General features: G+C 38.6%; 1 protein-coding gene across 1 annotated transcript in view; it reads right to left on the reverse strand.

The window, feature by feature from the left end:
• The window catches only part of LOC137209339 (uncharacterized), a 99,120-nt gene that overhangs the window by 57,980 nt on the left and 23,520 nt on the right, over window positions 1-17,620 (reverse strand). Inside the window, exons 5-7 of the mRNA XM_067710935.1 lie at window positions 16,065-16,295; window positions 15,394-15,571; window positions 14,262-14,382 (exon numbers count right to left, since the gene is read on the reverse strand). Coding sequence (XP_067567036.1) covers window positions 14,262-14,382; window positions 15,394-15,571; window positions 16,065-16,119 — 354 coding nt within the window. The 5' untranslated portion in view covers window positions 16,120-16,295. The remainder of the gene's footprint in view (window positions 1-14,261; window positions 14,383-15,393; window positions 15,572-16,064; window positions 16,296-17,620) is intronic.

The raw sequence follows: 17,620 nt of genomic DNA on the forward strand, positions 1-17,620 counted from the left end.
ATTAAAAAGCAAACAACCCAATCCAAAAATGGGCAGAAGACCTAAATAGAAATTTCTCCAAAGAAGACATACAGATTGCCAGCAAACACATGAAAGAATGCTCAGCGTCATTAATCATTAGAGAAATGCAAATCAAAACTACAATGAGATATCATCTCACACCAGTCAGAATGGCCATCATCAAAAAATCTAGAAACAATAAATGCTGGAGAGGGTGTGGAGAAAAGGGAACCCTCTTGCATTGTTGGTGGGAATGTGAATTGGTACAGCCACTATGGAGAACAGTATGGAGGTTCCTTAAAAAACTAAAAATAGAATTACCACATGACCCAGCAATCCCACTACTGGACATATACCCAGACAAAACCATAATACAAAAAGACACACACACCCCAATGTTCATTGCAGCACTATTTACAATAGCCAGGTCATGGAAACAACCTAAATGCCCATCGACAGACAAATGGATAAAGAAGATGTGGTACATATATACAATGGAATATTACTCGGCCATATAAAGGAACAAAATTGGGTCATTTGTAGAGGATGATGTGGATGAATCTAGAGGCTGTCATACAGAGTGAAATAAGTCAGAAAGAGAAAAACAAATATCATATATTAATGCATATATGTGGAGCCTAGAAAAATGGTACAGATGAACTGGTTTGCAGGGCAGAAACTGAGACACAGATGTAGAGAACAAACGTATGGAGACCAAGGGGGAAAAGCAGTGGGGGTGGTATGATGAACTGGGAGATTGGGATTGACATATATATACACTTATATGTATAAAATGGATAGTTAATAAGAACCTGCTGTATAAAAAAATAAAATAAAATTCAAAAAAAAGAAATATATTAGGGTTGGACACAAAAATGTCATTATTTGCAGGTGATATGATTTTATATATAGAAATACAAAAATAATCTAGAAATAAATCATTAATTCAGTTTGGCAAGATTGCTAGATACAAAATCAATACAAAAATCTGTTATTTCATAGAAAATCTAGTAAGGAAATTGAAATAGTAATCAAACATCTCCCAACAAACAAAAGCCCAGAACCAGATAGCTTCACTGGCAAATTCTACAAAACACGCAAGGAAGATTTAATACCTATCCTTCTCAAAGTCTTTCATACAGTTTTTTGGGGGTTTTTTTGTTTGTTTGTTTTGATATGCAGGCCTCTCACTGGTGTGGCCTCTCCCGCAGGCTCCGGACACACAGGCTCAGCTGCCATGGCTCACAGACCCAGCCGCTCCGCGGCATGTGGGATCTTCCCGGACCAGGGCACAAACCCGTGTCCCCTGCATCGGCAGGCAGACTCTCAACCACTGCACCACCAGGGAAGCCCCTCAAAGTCTTTCAAAGGAAAAACTGAAGAAAGGGAAACCTTCCAAACACATTTTATGAAGCCAGCACTACCCTGACACCAAAACCAGCCAAGGATACTGAAAAAAAAAAAAAAAAAAAAGAAAGAAAATTATTAGCCAATATCCTTAATGAACCTAAATGCAAAATACTCAACAAAATATTAGCAAACCGAATCCAACAATACATTAAAAAGATCATACACCACATTCAAGTGGGATGCAAGGATGGTTCAACATCTGCAAATCAATCAATGTGATACATCACATTAACAAAATGAAAGACAAAAATCATATGATCATCTCAACAGATGCAAAACAAAAGCATTTTATAAATTCAACATCCATTTATGATGAAAAATCTCAACAAAGTGGGTATAGAGAATACCTCAACATAATAAAGGCCATATAGGACAAGCTGACTGCTAACATCATACTCAATGGTGAAAAGCTGAAAGATTTTCCTCTAATCAGGAACAAGACAAGGTTGCCCACTCTCACCACTTCTATTCAACACAGTACTGGAAGTCCCAGACTCAGCAATTAGTCAAGAAAAAGAAATAAAAGTCATCCAGATCAGAAAGAAAGAAGTAAATGTCACTATTTATGGATAACATGATACTATATGTAGAAAACCCTAAAGACTTCACAAAAAAACTCTCAGGAATAATAGATGAATTCAGTAAAATGGCAGGACACAAAATCAATATACAGAAATTTGTGGTATTTCTATACACTAATAATGCACTATAAGCAAGAGAAAAAATGTAATTCCACTTATAATTGCATTACAAAGAATAAACTACCTAGGAATAAATTTAACCAAGAGGTGAAAGATCTGTACTCTGAAAACTATAAGGCACGGATGAAAGAAGTTAAAGAAGACACAAATAAAAGGAAATCCATGATCATGGATTGGAAGAATTAATATTGTTAAAATATCCATACTACCCAAAGCAATCTACACGTTCAATATGATCCCTATCAAAATCCCTATGACATTTTTCACAAAACTAGAATGAATAATTTTAAAATTTGTATGAAACACAGAAGATTCCAAATAGCCAAAACAATCTTGAGAGAAAAATGAACACAGCTGGCAGTATCACACTCCCTGATTTCAAACGCTACTTAAAAGCTGCAGTAATCAAAACAGTATGGTACTGTTGGCACAGTATGGCACAAAATCAGACACACCGATCAATGGAACAGAACTGAGAGCCCAGAAATATGCCCACAATTATATGGACAATTTATGACAAAGGAGCAAAGATCATAAAATGGAGAAAGGACAATCTTTTCATTTAATGGTGTTGGGAAAACTGAAGAGCCACACACAAAAGAATGAAAGTAGACCACTATCTTACACCATGCACAAAAATTAACTAGGAATGGATTAAACACTTGAATGTAAGACCTGAAACCTTAAAATTCCTAGAAGAAAACATAGGCAGTAACCTCACTGACATCTGTTTTAGTGATGTTTTTATGGATCTGACTACAAAGGCAAAGGAAACAAAAGCAAAAATAAACAAATGGGACTATATCAAACTAAAAAGCTGCTGCACTACAAAGGAAACCATCAACAAAGTGAAAAGATGACTACTGAATGGAAGAAAACATTTGCAAACCGTACATTTTATAAGGGAATAATATCCAAAATGTATAAAGAACTCATTAACTTAACCAAAAAAAACAACCCAATTTAAAAATGGGCAGAAAATCTGAATAAACATTCTTCCAAAGAAGACATACAGATGGCCAACAGACACATGAAAAGATGTTCAACATCACTAATCATTAGGGAAATGCAAATCAAAACCACAGTGAGATATCACCTCACAGCTAATACCTGTTAGAATGGCATTTTACCAAAAAAAAAATAAAAAGAAAGAAATAACAAATGTAGGAGAGGATGTGGGAAACAGGCAACCCTAGTGCACTGCTGGTGGAACTATAAATTGGTTTATCCACTATGGAAAATAGTACGGATATTCCTAAAACAATTAAGAATAGAGCTACCATATGATCCAGTTATTCCACTTCTGGGTGTTTATACAAAACACACGAAAAGATATATGCACCCCTACGTTCACAGCAGCATTATTTACATTAGCCAAGATAGGGAAACAACCTAAGTGTCCATTGATGGATGAACGTATAAAAAAAGATGTGACAGTGATACACACACACAATGGAATACTACTCTCCCATAAAAAAGAATGATATTCTGACATTTGCAACAACGTGGATGGAACTTGAGAGCATTATCCTAAGTGAAATAAGTCAGATGGAGAAAGACAAATACCATATATGTTCACTCATGTGGAATCTAAAACAAAAACAAAATGAACAAATAAAATAAAACAAAAACAAACTCAGAGATACAGAGATCACATTAGTGGTTACCAGAGAGGAAGGGAACTGGTTGATGCATCAAATTGGTAAAGGGGGTCAACTGTTGGTGATGGATGGTAACTAGACTTGTGCTGGTGATGAATTTGTAGTGTTATAGATATCAAATTATAATGCTGTACCTGAAACTTATACAATAATTTTTGTTACTTCTGTATATGAGCAGCAAACATTTAGAAAACAGAAGTTAAAAGAATATTCCATTTATTATAATATCAAAATATTAAGTAACTAGGAATAACTATAACTTAAGATTTTTACAATTTATACAGCAAAAACTGCAAAATTTTAATAACGAAAATTAAGAGACCTAAAGAAATAAAGAGGTATATGCACATGGATTGGAAGATGCAAAAGCATAAAGATAACAGTTCTCAACAATTTTATCTAAAATTTCAATGCAATCCAATAAAAATCTCCATAGGTTTTCAGAGAGATATTAACAAACCAATTCTAAAATATGTATAAAATACAAAAAGCTTAGAATACACAAGAAATAATTACAGTAGGAAGATTGACTCTACTGGAAATTGACATTAAACTATAATAGTGGTGCACAGACAGACAACTAGACCAATAGCATAACGTATGTGTGCTCCAGAAACTGACCTACACATATATGGATAGATGATTTAGGACAAAGGTAGTACTGCAGAGTAATTAGAAATGGGTGAACTTTTCAATACATAATGACAGGAAAGTTGAGCAGTATTTGGGAGGAAAATGATATTGGAACACTTACCATGCAACGAAATCAATTCCAGTTAGCTCATGGCACTGAGTACGAAAGGCAGGACAATAAACCATTTTAGAAGATGATATAGGAGAACATTTTTAGAACTTCAGGGTAAGGAAATATTCTCAAACAAGACACACACAAAAAAGATAAGGTTAATATTAAGAAAAATATGGGGGACTTCCCTGGTGGCGCAACAGTTAAGAATCCACCTGCCAATGCAGAGGACACGGGTTCGAGCCCTGGTCCCGGAAGATCCCACATGCCATGGAGCAACTAGGCCCGTGTGCCACAGCTACTGAGGCCGCGCTCTACAGCCCACAAGCCACAACTACTGAAGCCTACGCCTAGATCCTGCGCTCCGCAACAAGAGAAGCCACCGCAATGAGAAGTCTGCGCACCACAACAAAAAGTAGGCCCCGCTCGCTGCAACTAGAGAAAGCCTGTCTGCAGCAACGAAGGCCCAACGCAGGCAAAATTTAATTAATCAATTTTTTAAAAAAAGAAAAATATGGGGAATTCCCTGGCAGTCCAGTGGTTAGGACTCCGTGCTTTCACTCCAGTGGCCCGGGTTCAATCCCTAGTTGGGGAAATAAGATTCCTCAAGACATGTGGCATGACACCCCCCAAAAAATTAATAAATTTGACAAAAATTAAATTAAATACTTCTGCTTATGAACATTCACCACTGAAAGAAACAATGACAATCCCAGAGCAATAAGTGCCCCTAGCATCTAGATGGTGATCTCTCTATACCATTTCTCCAAGAAGGGACCCAGGGCACCTTATAGAAATGGCAGTTCCAAATCTGTAATAGGAAATATGCAGGATGAATCTGAGACATCTTGTCTGGCCTGAAAGCAAGAAAGTTATCAGTTACTACTAGAGTCATACTGAAAGAACACAGGAGCCAATTAGAAGGGGTCTCATACTGGCCAAGATGGGACAATTCCAGCATCTAAAATATAATAGCCTTGATAAGCTGAAGTATGTGAAATATATACAAAAACATGTGTTCATAATGACAATCCAAAAATAAATACTCATTCATCACTTTATTTTTTAATACTTATTTATTTTTGGCTGCGACAGGTTTATTTGCGGAACACAGGATCTTTTGTTGCGGCATGTGGGCTTCTCTCTAGTTGTGGCATGTGGGCTCCAGAGCACATGGGCTCTGTAGTTGCAGCACACAGGCTCACTAGTTGTAGCGCGTGGGATCTTAGTTCCCTGACCAAGGATCAAACCCACATCCCCTGCATTGGAAGGCAGATTCTTAACCACTGGACCACTAGGGAAGTCCCCATTCATCACTTTTAGAAGTTGCTAGAGCATGAAATCTTTATTCTAAAAATGATCAATAAAAAGAAAGAATCAGGGCTTCCCTGGTGGCGCAATGGTTGAGAGTCCACCTGCCGATGCAGGGGACACAGGTTCGTGCCCTGGTCCGGGAAGATCCCACATGCCACGGAGCGGCTGGGCCCATGAGCCATGGCCGCTGAGCCTGCATGTCTGGAGCCTGTGCTCTGCAATGGGAGAGGCCACAACAGTGAGAGGCCCATGTACCGCAAAAAAAAAAAAAAGAAAGAAAGAATCAAGTTTTTATACTGTTTCCTGATACACTACTTCAGGCTAACAAAATAAATGACCAAGGAAATTTCTTCTTTATAAATGAATCACAGCTAATAAATGCAAGAAAAACAATAGCATTAGAATATCATCAGTTTGCAACCCCTAATGAAAATAGATCATTTAGGCAATGTTTTTTGGTCCAGAAATATTAGGGGAAAGGTTGATGGGTAACATTTTCATGGAGACTGTAGATCATCTTGATTACACTATCTCAATTCAAATATTAGCATGACTGGGACTTCCCTGGTGGCACAGTGGTTAAGAATCCGCCTGCAAATGCAGGGGACACAGGTTTGAGCCCTGGTCCAGGAAGATCCCACATGTTGCGGAGCAACTAAGCCCGTGAGCCACAACTACTGAGCCAGCGTTCCAAAACTACTGAAGCCTGCGTGCCTAGAGCCCATGCTCCACAACAAGAGAAGCCACCGCAATGAGAAGTCCATGCACTGCAACAAAGAGTAGCCTCTGCTCGCCACAACTAGAGAAAGCCCGCACGCGGCAACAAAGACCCAACACAGCCAAAAATAAAAACAAATAAATAAATAAATATAAATTTATTTTTTAAAAAATCTTAGCATGACTAAGAGTGGGAAACCAGTCATTATGTGCCTCCAAACATGATGGAGAGGAACTAAATAGCATTACATCTATATACTAGCAACAAAGATCTGGATATTTAAATTGAAAAGGCTTACCATTTATAACAGCAGCAAAAATATTAAATACTTACGGTAAACTTGGGTTAAGTAAAGATTTCTTAGATATGATGCCAAAAAGATAATTCATAACAAGGAAATTCATAAACTGGACTTCATCAAAGTTTAAAAATTTTTCCTCTTTAAGAAACATTCTTAAATGAAAGAATGAAAATGAAATGAAATTAACAAATGTGAATGAAAAAGCAAGCCACATACTGGGAAAAAATCTTTGCAAAGTATATACCTGATAAAACACTTGTAACCAGAATATACAAAGAACTCTCAAAACTCAACTATAAGAGAACAAACAACAAAACTAAAAATTAGGCAAAAGATTTAATCAAATACTTCACCAAAGAAGATATACAGGGACTTCCCTGGTGGTCCAGTGGATAAGACCCCGCACTCCCAATGCAGGGGGCCTGTGTTCCATTCCTGGTCAGGGAACTAGATCCCACATGCCACAACTAAAAAAAAAAAATAAAGATCCCACATGCCTCAACAAAGATCTCACGTGCTGCAACTAAGCCCCAGCACAGCCAAATAAATAAATCAATATTTTTTTAAAAAAAGAAGAAGATATACAGAGGGCATATGAAAGTAAGTTCAACATCATTAGTCATCAGGGAAATGCAAATTAAAAGCACAATGAGGTACTACATACCTATTACAATGGCTAAAATTAAAAACGACTGACCTTGGGACTTCCCTGGTGGTGCAGTGGTTAAGAATCCTCCTGCCAGAGAGTGGCATGGACATATATATACTGCCAAATGTAAAATAGATAGCTAGTGGGAAGTAGCCGCTTAGCACAAGGAGATCAGCTAGGTGGTTTGTGACCACCTAGAGGGGTGGGATAGGGAGGGTGGGAGGGAGGGAGACGCAAGAGGGAAGAGCTATGGGAACATATGTATATGTATAACTGATTCACTTTGTTATAAAGCAGAAACTAACATGACATTGTAAAGCAATTATACTCCAATAAAGATGAAAAAAAAAAAAAAAAGAATCCTCCTGCCAATACAGGGGACACAGGTTTGATCGCTGGTCAGGGAAGATCTCACATGCTGCGGAGCAACTAAGGATGTGCGCCACAACTACTGAGCCTGCGCTCTACAGCCCACAAGCCACAACTATTGAAGCCTGCGTGCCTAGAGTCCGTGCTCCACAACGAGAAGCCACCGCAATGAGAAGCCCGCGCACCGCAACGAAGAGTAGCCCCCACTCACTGCAACTAGAGAAAGCCCGCGTGCAGCAACAAAGACACAATGCAGACAAAAATAAATAAATACATAAATTTATTTAAAAAAAAAAAAAGACTGACCTTATTGAGTTTGGACAAGGATGTAGAAAACCTGAAACTTTCACACACTGCTGGTAGAAATGTAAATGGTACACCACTTTGGAAAATATTTTGGCAGTTTCTTTAGAAGTTAAACATATACCTATAATATTATCTAGTCATCTGATTCATAGGTATATACCCAAGAGAAAAGGAGATATATATCCATACAAAGACTTGCACATGAATGTTTATGGCAGCTTTATTTTTATTAGCCAAAAAGTGGAAACAACACAAATGTCCATCAACAGGTGAACAGATAAACAAATTTTTTATATATCCATACAATGGTATACAGCTCAGCAATAACAAGGAATGAACTAGTAACACAACATGGATAAATCTTAAATTAATTAGGCTGAATGAAAGAGTACACACTGTATGATTCCACTTACAGTGGGAAATTTGAACTAATCTACTGAGATAGAAATAAGTGTTTGCTTAGGAAAGAGCAAGTTGGAGGGATTACAAAGGGTCATAAGGGTGGTCACAGGCCCATTGCATGGTGTCAGAGCACCAGTAAAATGATGAGAGCAGAAAAGTAGGGGAGGGACCAGCAGCTGTGATGGGAGATTGGTTGTACACAAAGGATTCATCGATTAAGTAAATTTGTTAAGAATAATGGGAAGCAGCTTTCTAATTGTTCAGAGAAAGGGAGTAAAAATATGGAAAGGGAAAACTAGAATAAACCCTGTGGTATTCAATTAAAATTAGAGTTATCATTGTGGACTCATAGTTTTTAACACATAGATTGATAGAGAAATAAATACAGATATAAATGAATATTGTTATGTATGAATATTATATATATACATATGAGGTATATATGCATATATACATATAAATGTATGTATACACATACATATACTCTCGAGCTATGTCCACTAAAAGGGCATGGGAGCAGCAGTACCCTCAGTAGCAGTGAGCACACATACTGCCCGGATCTTGTTCTCTAAATATCCATTAAATGGAATCTTGGAGTTAAATTTCTCAGAGGTATAGCTGGTTCCAGGGTAGAGGCAGGGAAAGTAGAAGACAATCCTGGAACATTCTTTCTTCTTGTGCCAGAAAATGAGAAATTTCTCAAAGAATGATGGTGATATGTCAAAGGGGCAAAGAACTATCTTGAAGGGACCCCGTCTGGGATGATTTGAGTATCACAATAAATAATATATTAAAGCATTATTACCCATTGAGTAAAATTGGAAACCATGACCCAAATTTAATATACATTTTAAAATGAATAAGCTGAAAGTTTTGTGGTATATTTAAATGAGGTACTTCAATATCATAAAAAATCTTCCCATAAAATATCTATTAATTATAAAGGGGAAAAGAGTAAATCTACTGCTGAGAAGCCTAGCAGACTTAGCTTAATCAAATGACCAAAATGGACAGCATCAATATGGAACAAATTGAAATTATGTGCCACCTGGTAGAATGCAAAGAACATAATATCACTTCTATAGTTTTTCTGCCAAGATGCATAAATTAAATCTGGTCAAGAGGAAACATCAGATAAGCTCCAATTAAGGGACATTCCACAAAATAACTGACCTATAATCTGTAAAAGTGTCATGGTCCTGAAAGTCAAGGAAAATTTGAGGAACTATTTTGGATTGCAGGAGACTAAAGATACAGGACAAATAAATGCAACATGTGGTTCTGAATGGGGTCTATTAGCTATATATGACTTTATTAGGACAATTTACAAAACTTGAATGGAATCTAAGGAGTAGATGTTACTGCACCAAGACTAATTGCCTGCTTTTGATGGTTGCATTGAGGTTGTGCAGCAGAATGTTCTTGTTTATAAAAGAACTAAAAAATTCTAAAATGATGGGGCATTATGTTAGCAATCTATCTCAAATAGTGCAGGGAAAAAAAAAGTTTTGACCCATATTTTCAACTTTTCTATAAATTTGAGTTTATTTCAAAAAAAATTTTAAGTGGAGAAAGAAAGTCAACCACAATAAAATAGGTAGTGTGTGATTTCACTTATATAAAGTTCAAAGATAAAAATATATTGTTTAGGTATATGTAACTGGGTGGCAAACTAAAATGAAAAGGTAATGAACCCATAAAAGTTACTTCAATGGTTACCTCCAATGGTATGGAAGAGTGTTATGATTGGAAAGGGAAATACTAGGAGAGTTAAGAGTCATAATAGAATGTGATGACAAAAGCAAAGTTAGAGATATATGATGCGAGAAAGAGTCAACCAGCCATTGCTGGCTTTGAAGATGAAAGGACGCTTATAGAAACTAGCAAAGACAAGATAATGGATTCTCCCCTAGAGTCTCCAGAAAGCAACACAGCCCTGCTGACTTTGATTTTAACACAATGAGACCATTTCAGACTTCTGACCTCCAGACGTGTAAAATAATAAATTTGTGTTGTTTTAAGCCCTAAGTTTGTAGGAACTTGTTTGCAACAATAGGAAACTGAAATAGTGGGGAAGTGTAAAATTGGGGGGAAAATACCAAAACAGGTAGCAATATTGGGCCAAGTAGGGCAGACCAAATAGGGCTCCACAGTGGTGAACTCTGGGCCTCTATAGGGCAGTAGGAAAATTCTGAGCACGGGAAGATAAAAATAACAGATCCGGGAAGGGGAAAAGGGTCCTGAGAGAAAACAGTCTATGACAAACTTGACTTAGTTCATTGTGTTCCTAAACACAAACCCTGGACTTGGATCCCCAGAGAAAGAAAGGAGAGAGAGCAGGTTTTCTTGGCAGAAAGATTCCCAAGACTTGCTGAATAGCCCAAGGGTATCAATCCCTTTATTGTTCCCATCAGGTCCTCTCATTTTCCTAACTTGAGCCTGGCCAGCATCCTACCTGAATTAACGTGAGGGGCAGCCTTCCCAACCAGCGCATGAGCTGCAAACCTGGGACATTTTTGAGGTTTGACTCCAAGCTATTCCCGCAATCCTTGAATAATCTCCATCCCTACTCAAACCAATGCAAGTTTTATTTGTGTAAAAACTCTTAGCCAGAGTTCTTTATTACTCTCAGTTATGTGATTGATGACCTTAAACCACCCTAGCAGTAGACTAAGGCATCAAAACCAGAAAAATCTGCTTACACAGTCTTTGGATTTGAAAACCAAAAGGAAACATTAATATCTTAAAGCTGAAAGCAGTTACTGGATAAAACTCCTAAGGAACCTTGAACAATCTATTGAACCAAAACAACATCGTGTCCCACAAATGCTTTCAATTCATGTTGTGAAATAAAACAGACATCATGTTTTTACCCTTAGAACATAAAACATAGTATTGAGCTTCCAGTGCTCTGAAATAGATATACAGTTTCAAAAACTAGGATGAATGTCTCTAGTTCTGTTGAAAAATAATTATGGCTTCATGTTTATTTTTTTCAGGTTGAACCTACTGCCAGATAATTATTTCAAAATGAATCTCTTTCCCAATCCTCTGGAGAAGAATGCTTGGTATGTTTTGATTGGTCGGTGTGCCATCAGGCATTTTATGAGCTCTTTGCTTAATCTGAGGTTAATGTATTCTTTTCAGGCAAAGGAGAAAGACATGCCCAGAGGTGGCAGCAGTAGCACCTGGATCGCTCAACAGATATTCATATGGTTTAATATGCCAAAGAAAGGAAGGCAACTCTGTCCTCTTTTATTTAAAATCATATTCTTCCTAAAGCCTTCCCTGACTGACTAGCTTCAATAGCACCATGTACTTCTCCATCATAACTCTCAATGCACACATTCAATGTCTGAATGAGTAATAACCTACTCAATGTCTGCTTTCCCTATTACATTGTAAGCTACCTGAGGGTAAGGACCATGTTAGTCTTTTTTTATGTATATAAATTTATTTATTTATTTATTTTTGGATGCGTGGCTCTTCGTTGCTGCTCGCGGGCTTTCTCTCTAGTTGCAGCGAGCGGGGGCTACCCTTCGTTTCGGTGCGCGGGCTTTCATTGCAGTGGCTTCTCTTTGTTGCTAAGCACAGGCTCTAGGCACATGGGCTTCAGTAGTTGTGGCAGGCGGGCTCTAGAGCACAGGCTCAGTAGTTGTGGCCCGCGGGCTTAGTTGCTCCATGGCATGTAGGATCTTCCCGGACCAGGGCTCGAACCCGTGTCCCCTGCATTAGCAGGCAGATTCTTAACCACTACGCCACCAGGGAAGTCCCCCATGTTATTCTCTGTCCTACTCCTAGTACATAATACTGTGCTTGGTACATGGTGAATTCTATTTAAATATATTTTGAGTTAATGAATGAGTGAACAGGCAATTGCTTCTTTCTCCAAGGGCAGACAAGTTTAATCTCAAGACAGCTAGATGCTTTTGAAATAGCTCTTTCTAGACAAGTACAAATGACATGGAAATTTTCTAAATATACTAGTCATTGAGGAAGTATTTTTTTGTTCTGTCACACTATAAAAACTCTTATCTGACAATCTCTTAGGAATGTTGAGTATATATTGAGTATGTATTTAGTATTTTTTCTAGTCTAACTTTTTGTCATGCTTTTATCTTATCAAATCATGTACTTATATGGTTTTTTTCCTTTATTTTTGGCTGTGTTGGGTCTTCTTTGCTGCGCGCGGGCTTTCTCTAGTTGCAGCGAGTGGAGGCTACTCTTTGTTGTGGTGCACGGGCTTCTCATTGCGGTGGCTTCTCTTGCTGCAAAGCACGGGCTCTAGGTGCGCAGGCTGAATAGTTGTGGCCTCCGGGCTCTAGAGCGCAGGCTCAGTAGTTGTGGCCCGCAGGCTTAGTTGCTCCGTGGCATAGGGGAGCTTCCCAGACCAGGGCTCGAACCCTGCACCGGCAGGCAGATTCTTAACCACTGCACCACCAGGAAAGTCCAGATACTGTTTGATTTTAATAAAGAAATGAGTCTTAATGAAGAAACTCTCAGGCATTAGACATGAGATACCAGAGAAATGGCTAAACTTGACCTTGAAGTTCTGTTCTCTCCCTTTTAGGTTTCTTCTTCTGATCAAATAACCATCAAAAAGTAGCCACATTTCCAAGGGGATGGTTTATTGGTTTATGATTATCAGGTTTCAAGAAATGGGGCTTCCAGGGAAAAGTATGGGCATATGTGATGTCAACACAGGAGGGGAAGAGGTGGGTCTAGGCAGAATTATTTCTCTGCTCAAAGCCGTGCTCATCTTGTTCCACATTTCAACCCTTTCCCTCATCCCTTCCTGTTACGTGGATTATATTAAAAATTACTGAGCAAGTGGCACCAAAATCATTAATGTATAAGAGTTTACAACTTTGCCCCTCTGTGACTGTGTGCTTGTCTCCAGGACTTCTGTGAAGCTAATCAGAACAATGAATAGAAAGATCTAGAATACTACTCAGCCATAAAAAAGAATGAAATAATGCCATTAGCAGCAATATGGATGGATCTAGAGATTATCACGCTAAGCGAGTACGTCAGAAAGAGAAAGACAAATACCAAATGATATCACTTGTGTGTGGAATCTAAAATACAACACATATGAACATACCTATGAAACAGAAACAGACTCACAGATATAGAGAACAGACTTGTGGTGGCCAAAGGGGAGGCAGGAAGGGGAGGGAAGGACTGGGAGTTTGGGATTAGCAGATGCAAACTATTATATAGAGGATGGATAAACGACAAGGTCCTACTGTATAGCAGAGGGAACTGTACTCAACAAACGGTGACAAACCATAATGGAAAAGAATATGAAAAAGGATATATATATGTATAACTGAATCACTTTGCTGTACAGCAGAAATTAACACATTGTAAATCAACTATACTTCAATAAAATTTTTAAAAAGAAAGATCTGAATATTAGAAGACAATAGACAAACTGAGGATGCATATAATTTTAACCTTAGAAGTGGGGGGGTGGAAACTTACTTTGTTGGGGGAGAAAAAAGGGGGGAAAGACAAGAACTCTGAGTGCATGCAGGGATGAGAAAGAGATTTGATGAGTTGAGAAAGTCTTTGGAAAGAACTTTAGAGTGGGTGGGAAATAGAACAAGAGATGAAGAAATAATTTTAAGGATTTCTACTCTTTTGACATTCTTTGAGAGTCTCAGTAAATGTATGAATTACCTTCTGATTTGTCTCAGTTGTCAAACCTGTGTTTAGTTGAATGTGACATGTCATACAGACTGGACCACATGGGGCCCCATGTTTAAATGGGCCATTTATCCCTTTCTTCTTTCCTTTATGCCTATAGAAGGAAACTGATATAAGTGAAACTCAACTAATCAGAATTTTCTTAGCTAATTTAACCATTATTTTCCCAGAAAACTCTTAGGGAAAACAAATAAATGGAAGAGACTTATCTCATACAAGAAATTTTCTTAGAACACACATACACACAACTGTGACAGGATATATACATTCCAGTCTTTAATGCTTTCTACATCTACAGCTCTAATCTATAAACATGAACACTCAACTAAAGTTCAAAATGATGAGCCTGTGCTACTTTCAAAATCTCACTTTTTGTACCTACTAAATAAAGAAAAATAACCAAAAGAGATTTTGGCATAAGACTCAGCCCTTTATAGCCCTGGGCACTGTGACTAAGGGCAGTTTGCTGCACACCTGCTTAGCCACCTTAAAGACACTGCATGCAGTTCAGAAAAGGATCAGCCACTTGTGGCCACATGTGTGTAAAAGGAAACCTCACCTTGACGCACCAATCATTTTTACTGTTTCTTTTCTTTAAAAGACAGGACTTTATGAGCACCATCTGAAAACAGCATACTGGCATCTCTCTGTACCCAGAGGAAACTCTAATAAAACATCGGAGGGCAAAGCAACTATACTCTTTTTTCACACTGGAAACTTTTTCCCAAAATGACCCATTTCTACTAGTTTTGTTCATACTTCCTGAACCAGGACAAAGAGGCAGGGCCTCACACCCACACACCATTTACAGGCATTACTGTGGCCAGGTTTTTGTTTTTTTGTTTTTTTCTGCCTCCTTTCATTTCTGTTGAGAAGAAAGCCCAAATTCCAACTTCTATTGATGGCTTTCCTCCCAGGCCACACATTTGGCCAAGCCCTGAGTCCCAAGACCTCCCCAAAACATAGAGATGCCTGGGAATCTGAGACAGGTACCATGGGTTATTTTAGCAGTCGGGCCTTTTGTTTTCATTTGCCACTGTTACTTAATTCTTTAGACATGAATTTCAGGTCCCTAGCTTTGTCTTTTTCCCACTGACGTATTTACCCCAGTTCTCTCCTCTTCTCGGGCCTTGGCTCTTGACATCTCTGCGAGAATGGACAGCAACACGTGTTGTGATTCTGTCTCCCCCTCAGTGCCAGGCTTACTGATGTGGTGAGTGGAGCTCTGGGAAGTGGAGCCACGGAGGCTGAGTCATCAGTCATCATCTCCTGTCGCCCTGAGTCTGACCAAAATGACAGAGGCTCCTCTCACCAAAGTGTCACTGGGAGACCGCAGCAGAAAGGAGGTGGGGGACTTCTCCCGTTTGGTCTAACCACTTTAAGAAAAGACACTTTTTTGGCAGAACAGCCGTGGAGATGTTAGGAGAGAAATCTCAATGGAGCTTCCATCCCGCTTTGTCCTTCGGGCCTCTGCTGGAATGTGATCCTTTCTAAACGGGTAAAGCACTTTGGAAAGCTGCTGAAGCTGAACATACACATACTCTGTGGCCCAGCATTTCCACTGAATGAGTATGTATATTGCATATACAGATATCCCCCATTTTAGAAAGTTTGTTTTACACCCCTTCACTTTAATGAAAGAGCTACATTAGTACCTGTTTTTGCTAACTGAAAGAAATCTGAAGAGGATTATTGCTTTTGAAAAAAAAAAGGTGAAAAGTGAAAACAGTGTTCAGTGTTTGTTTTACAGGGAGCCATTCTAGAGGCAGTGCTCACCTGAGTAATAAGAGTGGCCCCGCCAAGCTCCTTCCCTGGGAGCTACACTCAGCATCTCAGCATCAAGCTGCCATAGCTTTGAACTGTGTCTGTGAGCGTCTGTGCTTTAGTTCCATTTATCCTGTGCATCCATTAGCAAGATGTGTCCTTAGGTAATTGTTTCTTCACTTCGCCATTTTGGCTTACAAAAGGTTTCATAAGAATGCTCTGCTTTCAGATAACAGGGGAAACCTGTATATAGGTTCATATTACATATTCACATTATATACCATATATTCAACATATATTACATATGCATATAAATAATATAAATCTACTCATGGGTTCACCAAAAGACATGTTCAAGAATGTTCATAGCAGCACCATTTATAAGAGCTAAAGACAGAAACTACCTAAGTACCATCGACAGTATAAAGGATAAATAAATTGTGGTATATTCATACAACAGAATGAGACTCTTCACACATAGCAATGAGAATATTCATATATTGCAACAAGAATAAAAAAACTATAACTATACACAACAATATGGATGAATGCCACAAACATAATACTGAGCAAAAGAAAGCAGACAGAAAAAGAATAAATATTGCATGGTTTCATTTATATAAAGTTAAATACTAGGTGAAATTAATCTGTATTCTTAGAAGTTAGGATAGAGCTTATCACTGGGGTTAGGACTGGAAGGGAGCATGGGGGGTCTTCTGTGGTGCCAGTTACTAGGTTTCTTATCTAGGTGCTGCTTACCCTGATGTGTTCAACTTGGGAGGAGTTACTCACTTTTCTCTTTGTATGTCATACTTCAATTAAAAGCTTTTTAAAAAGTCATCTTCTCACACATGCTACAACATGGATGAACATTGAAAACATTATACTAAGTGAAATAAGCCAGATACAGAAGAACAAATATTGTGTTATTTGTCACTTATATGAGTTACCTAGAACAGATTCGGAGGGCATGGCTAGGGAGCACCTGTTCCACAGTCTTAAAGCCCTACACAGTATAGCATCCAATCAGGTAGGGAAAAGAAGGAGGGATGGGAGGGGCCAAGACCATGAGCTCCAATGGTCATATCATATATTGCTCCATCCAGAAGCTGCCAACCTGTTAGAATAATGAAATGACCTACAGAAGTACTAACTCCTAGGTAATACTCTGCAAGGATGGGGTACCATCCTCCAGGATGCAGTGCACACACTGAATCAGAGACCTATTGATTCCACGTCCCCAACAGGAAGAATTCATGGATCCAGGAACCAAGCAGGAGTGGCCCCACTTAACATCATTTGCAATGACCCATCAGGGGACTTTGTGCTTTCTGTCCAAACAACTCTGGGCTCTGCGGGATTACAGGTCCTGATTCCAAAAGGGGACATACCCTTGCAAAGGGACATAGCAAGTTTTCCATTAATCTGTAAGACACGGCTGCCATCTGGGAACTTTGGTCTCTTTATATTTAGGATAAGCAGGCAAGAACAGGAGTTACTGCCTTAACAGGAGTTACTGAGCTCGATCCATAGGAGGCAGGGCTGCTGTGACACAACTGGGACAGGCA

This window comes from Pseudorca crassidens, chromosome 16 (genome assembly GCF_039906515.1).
Source record: "Pseudorca crassidens isolate mPseCra1 chromosome 16, mPseCra1.hap1, whole genome shotgun sequence".
Lineage (NCBI taxonomy): Eukaryota > Metazoa > Chordata > Mammalia > Artiodactyla > Delphinidae > Pseudorca > Pseudorca crassidens.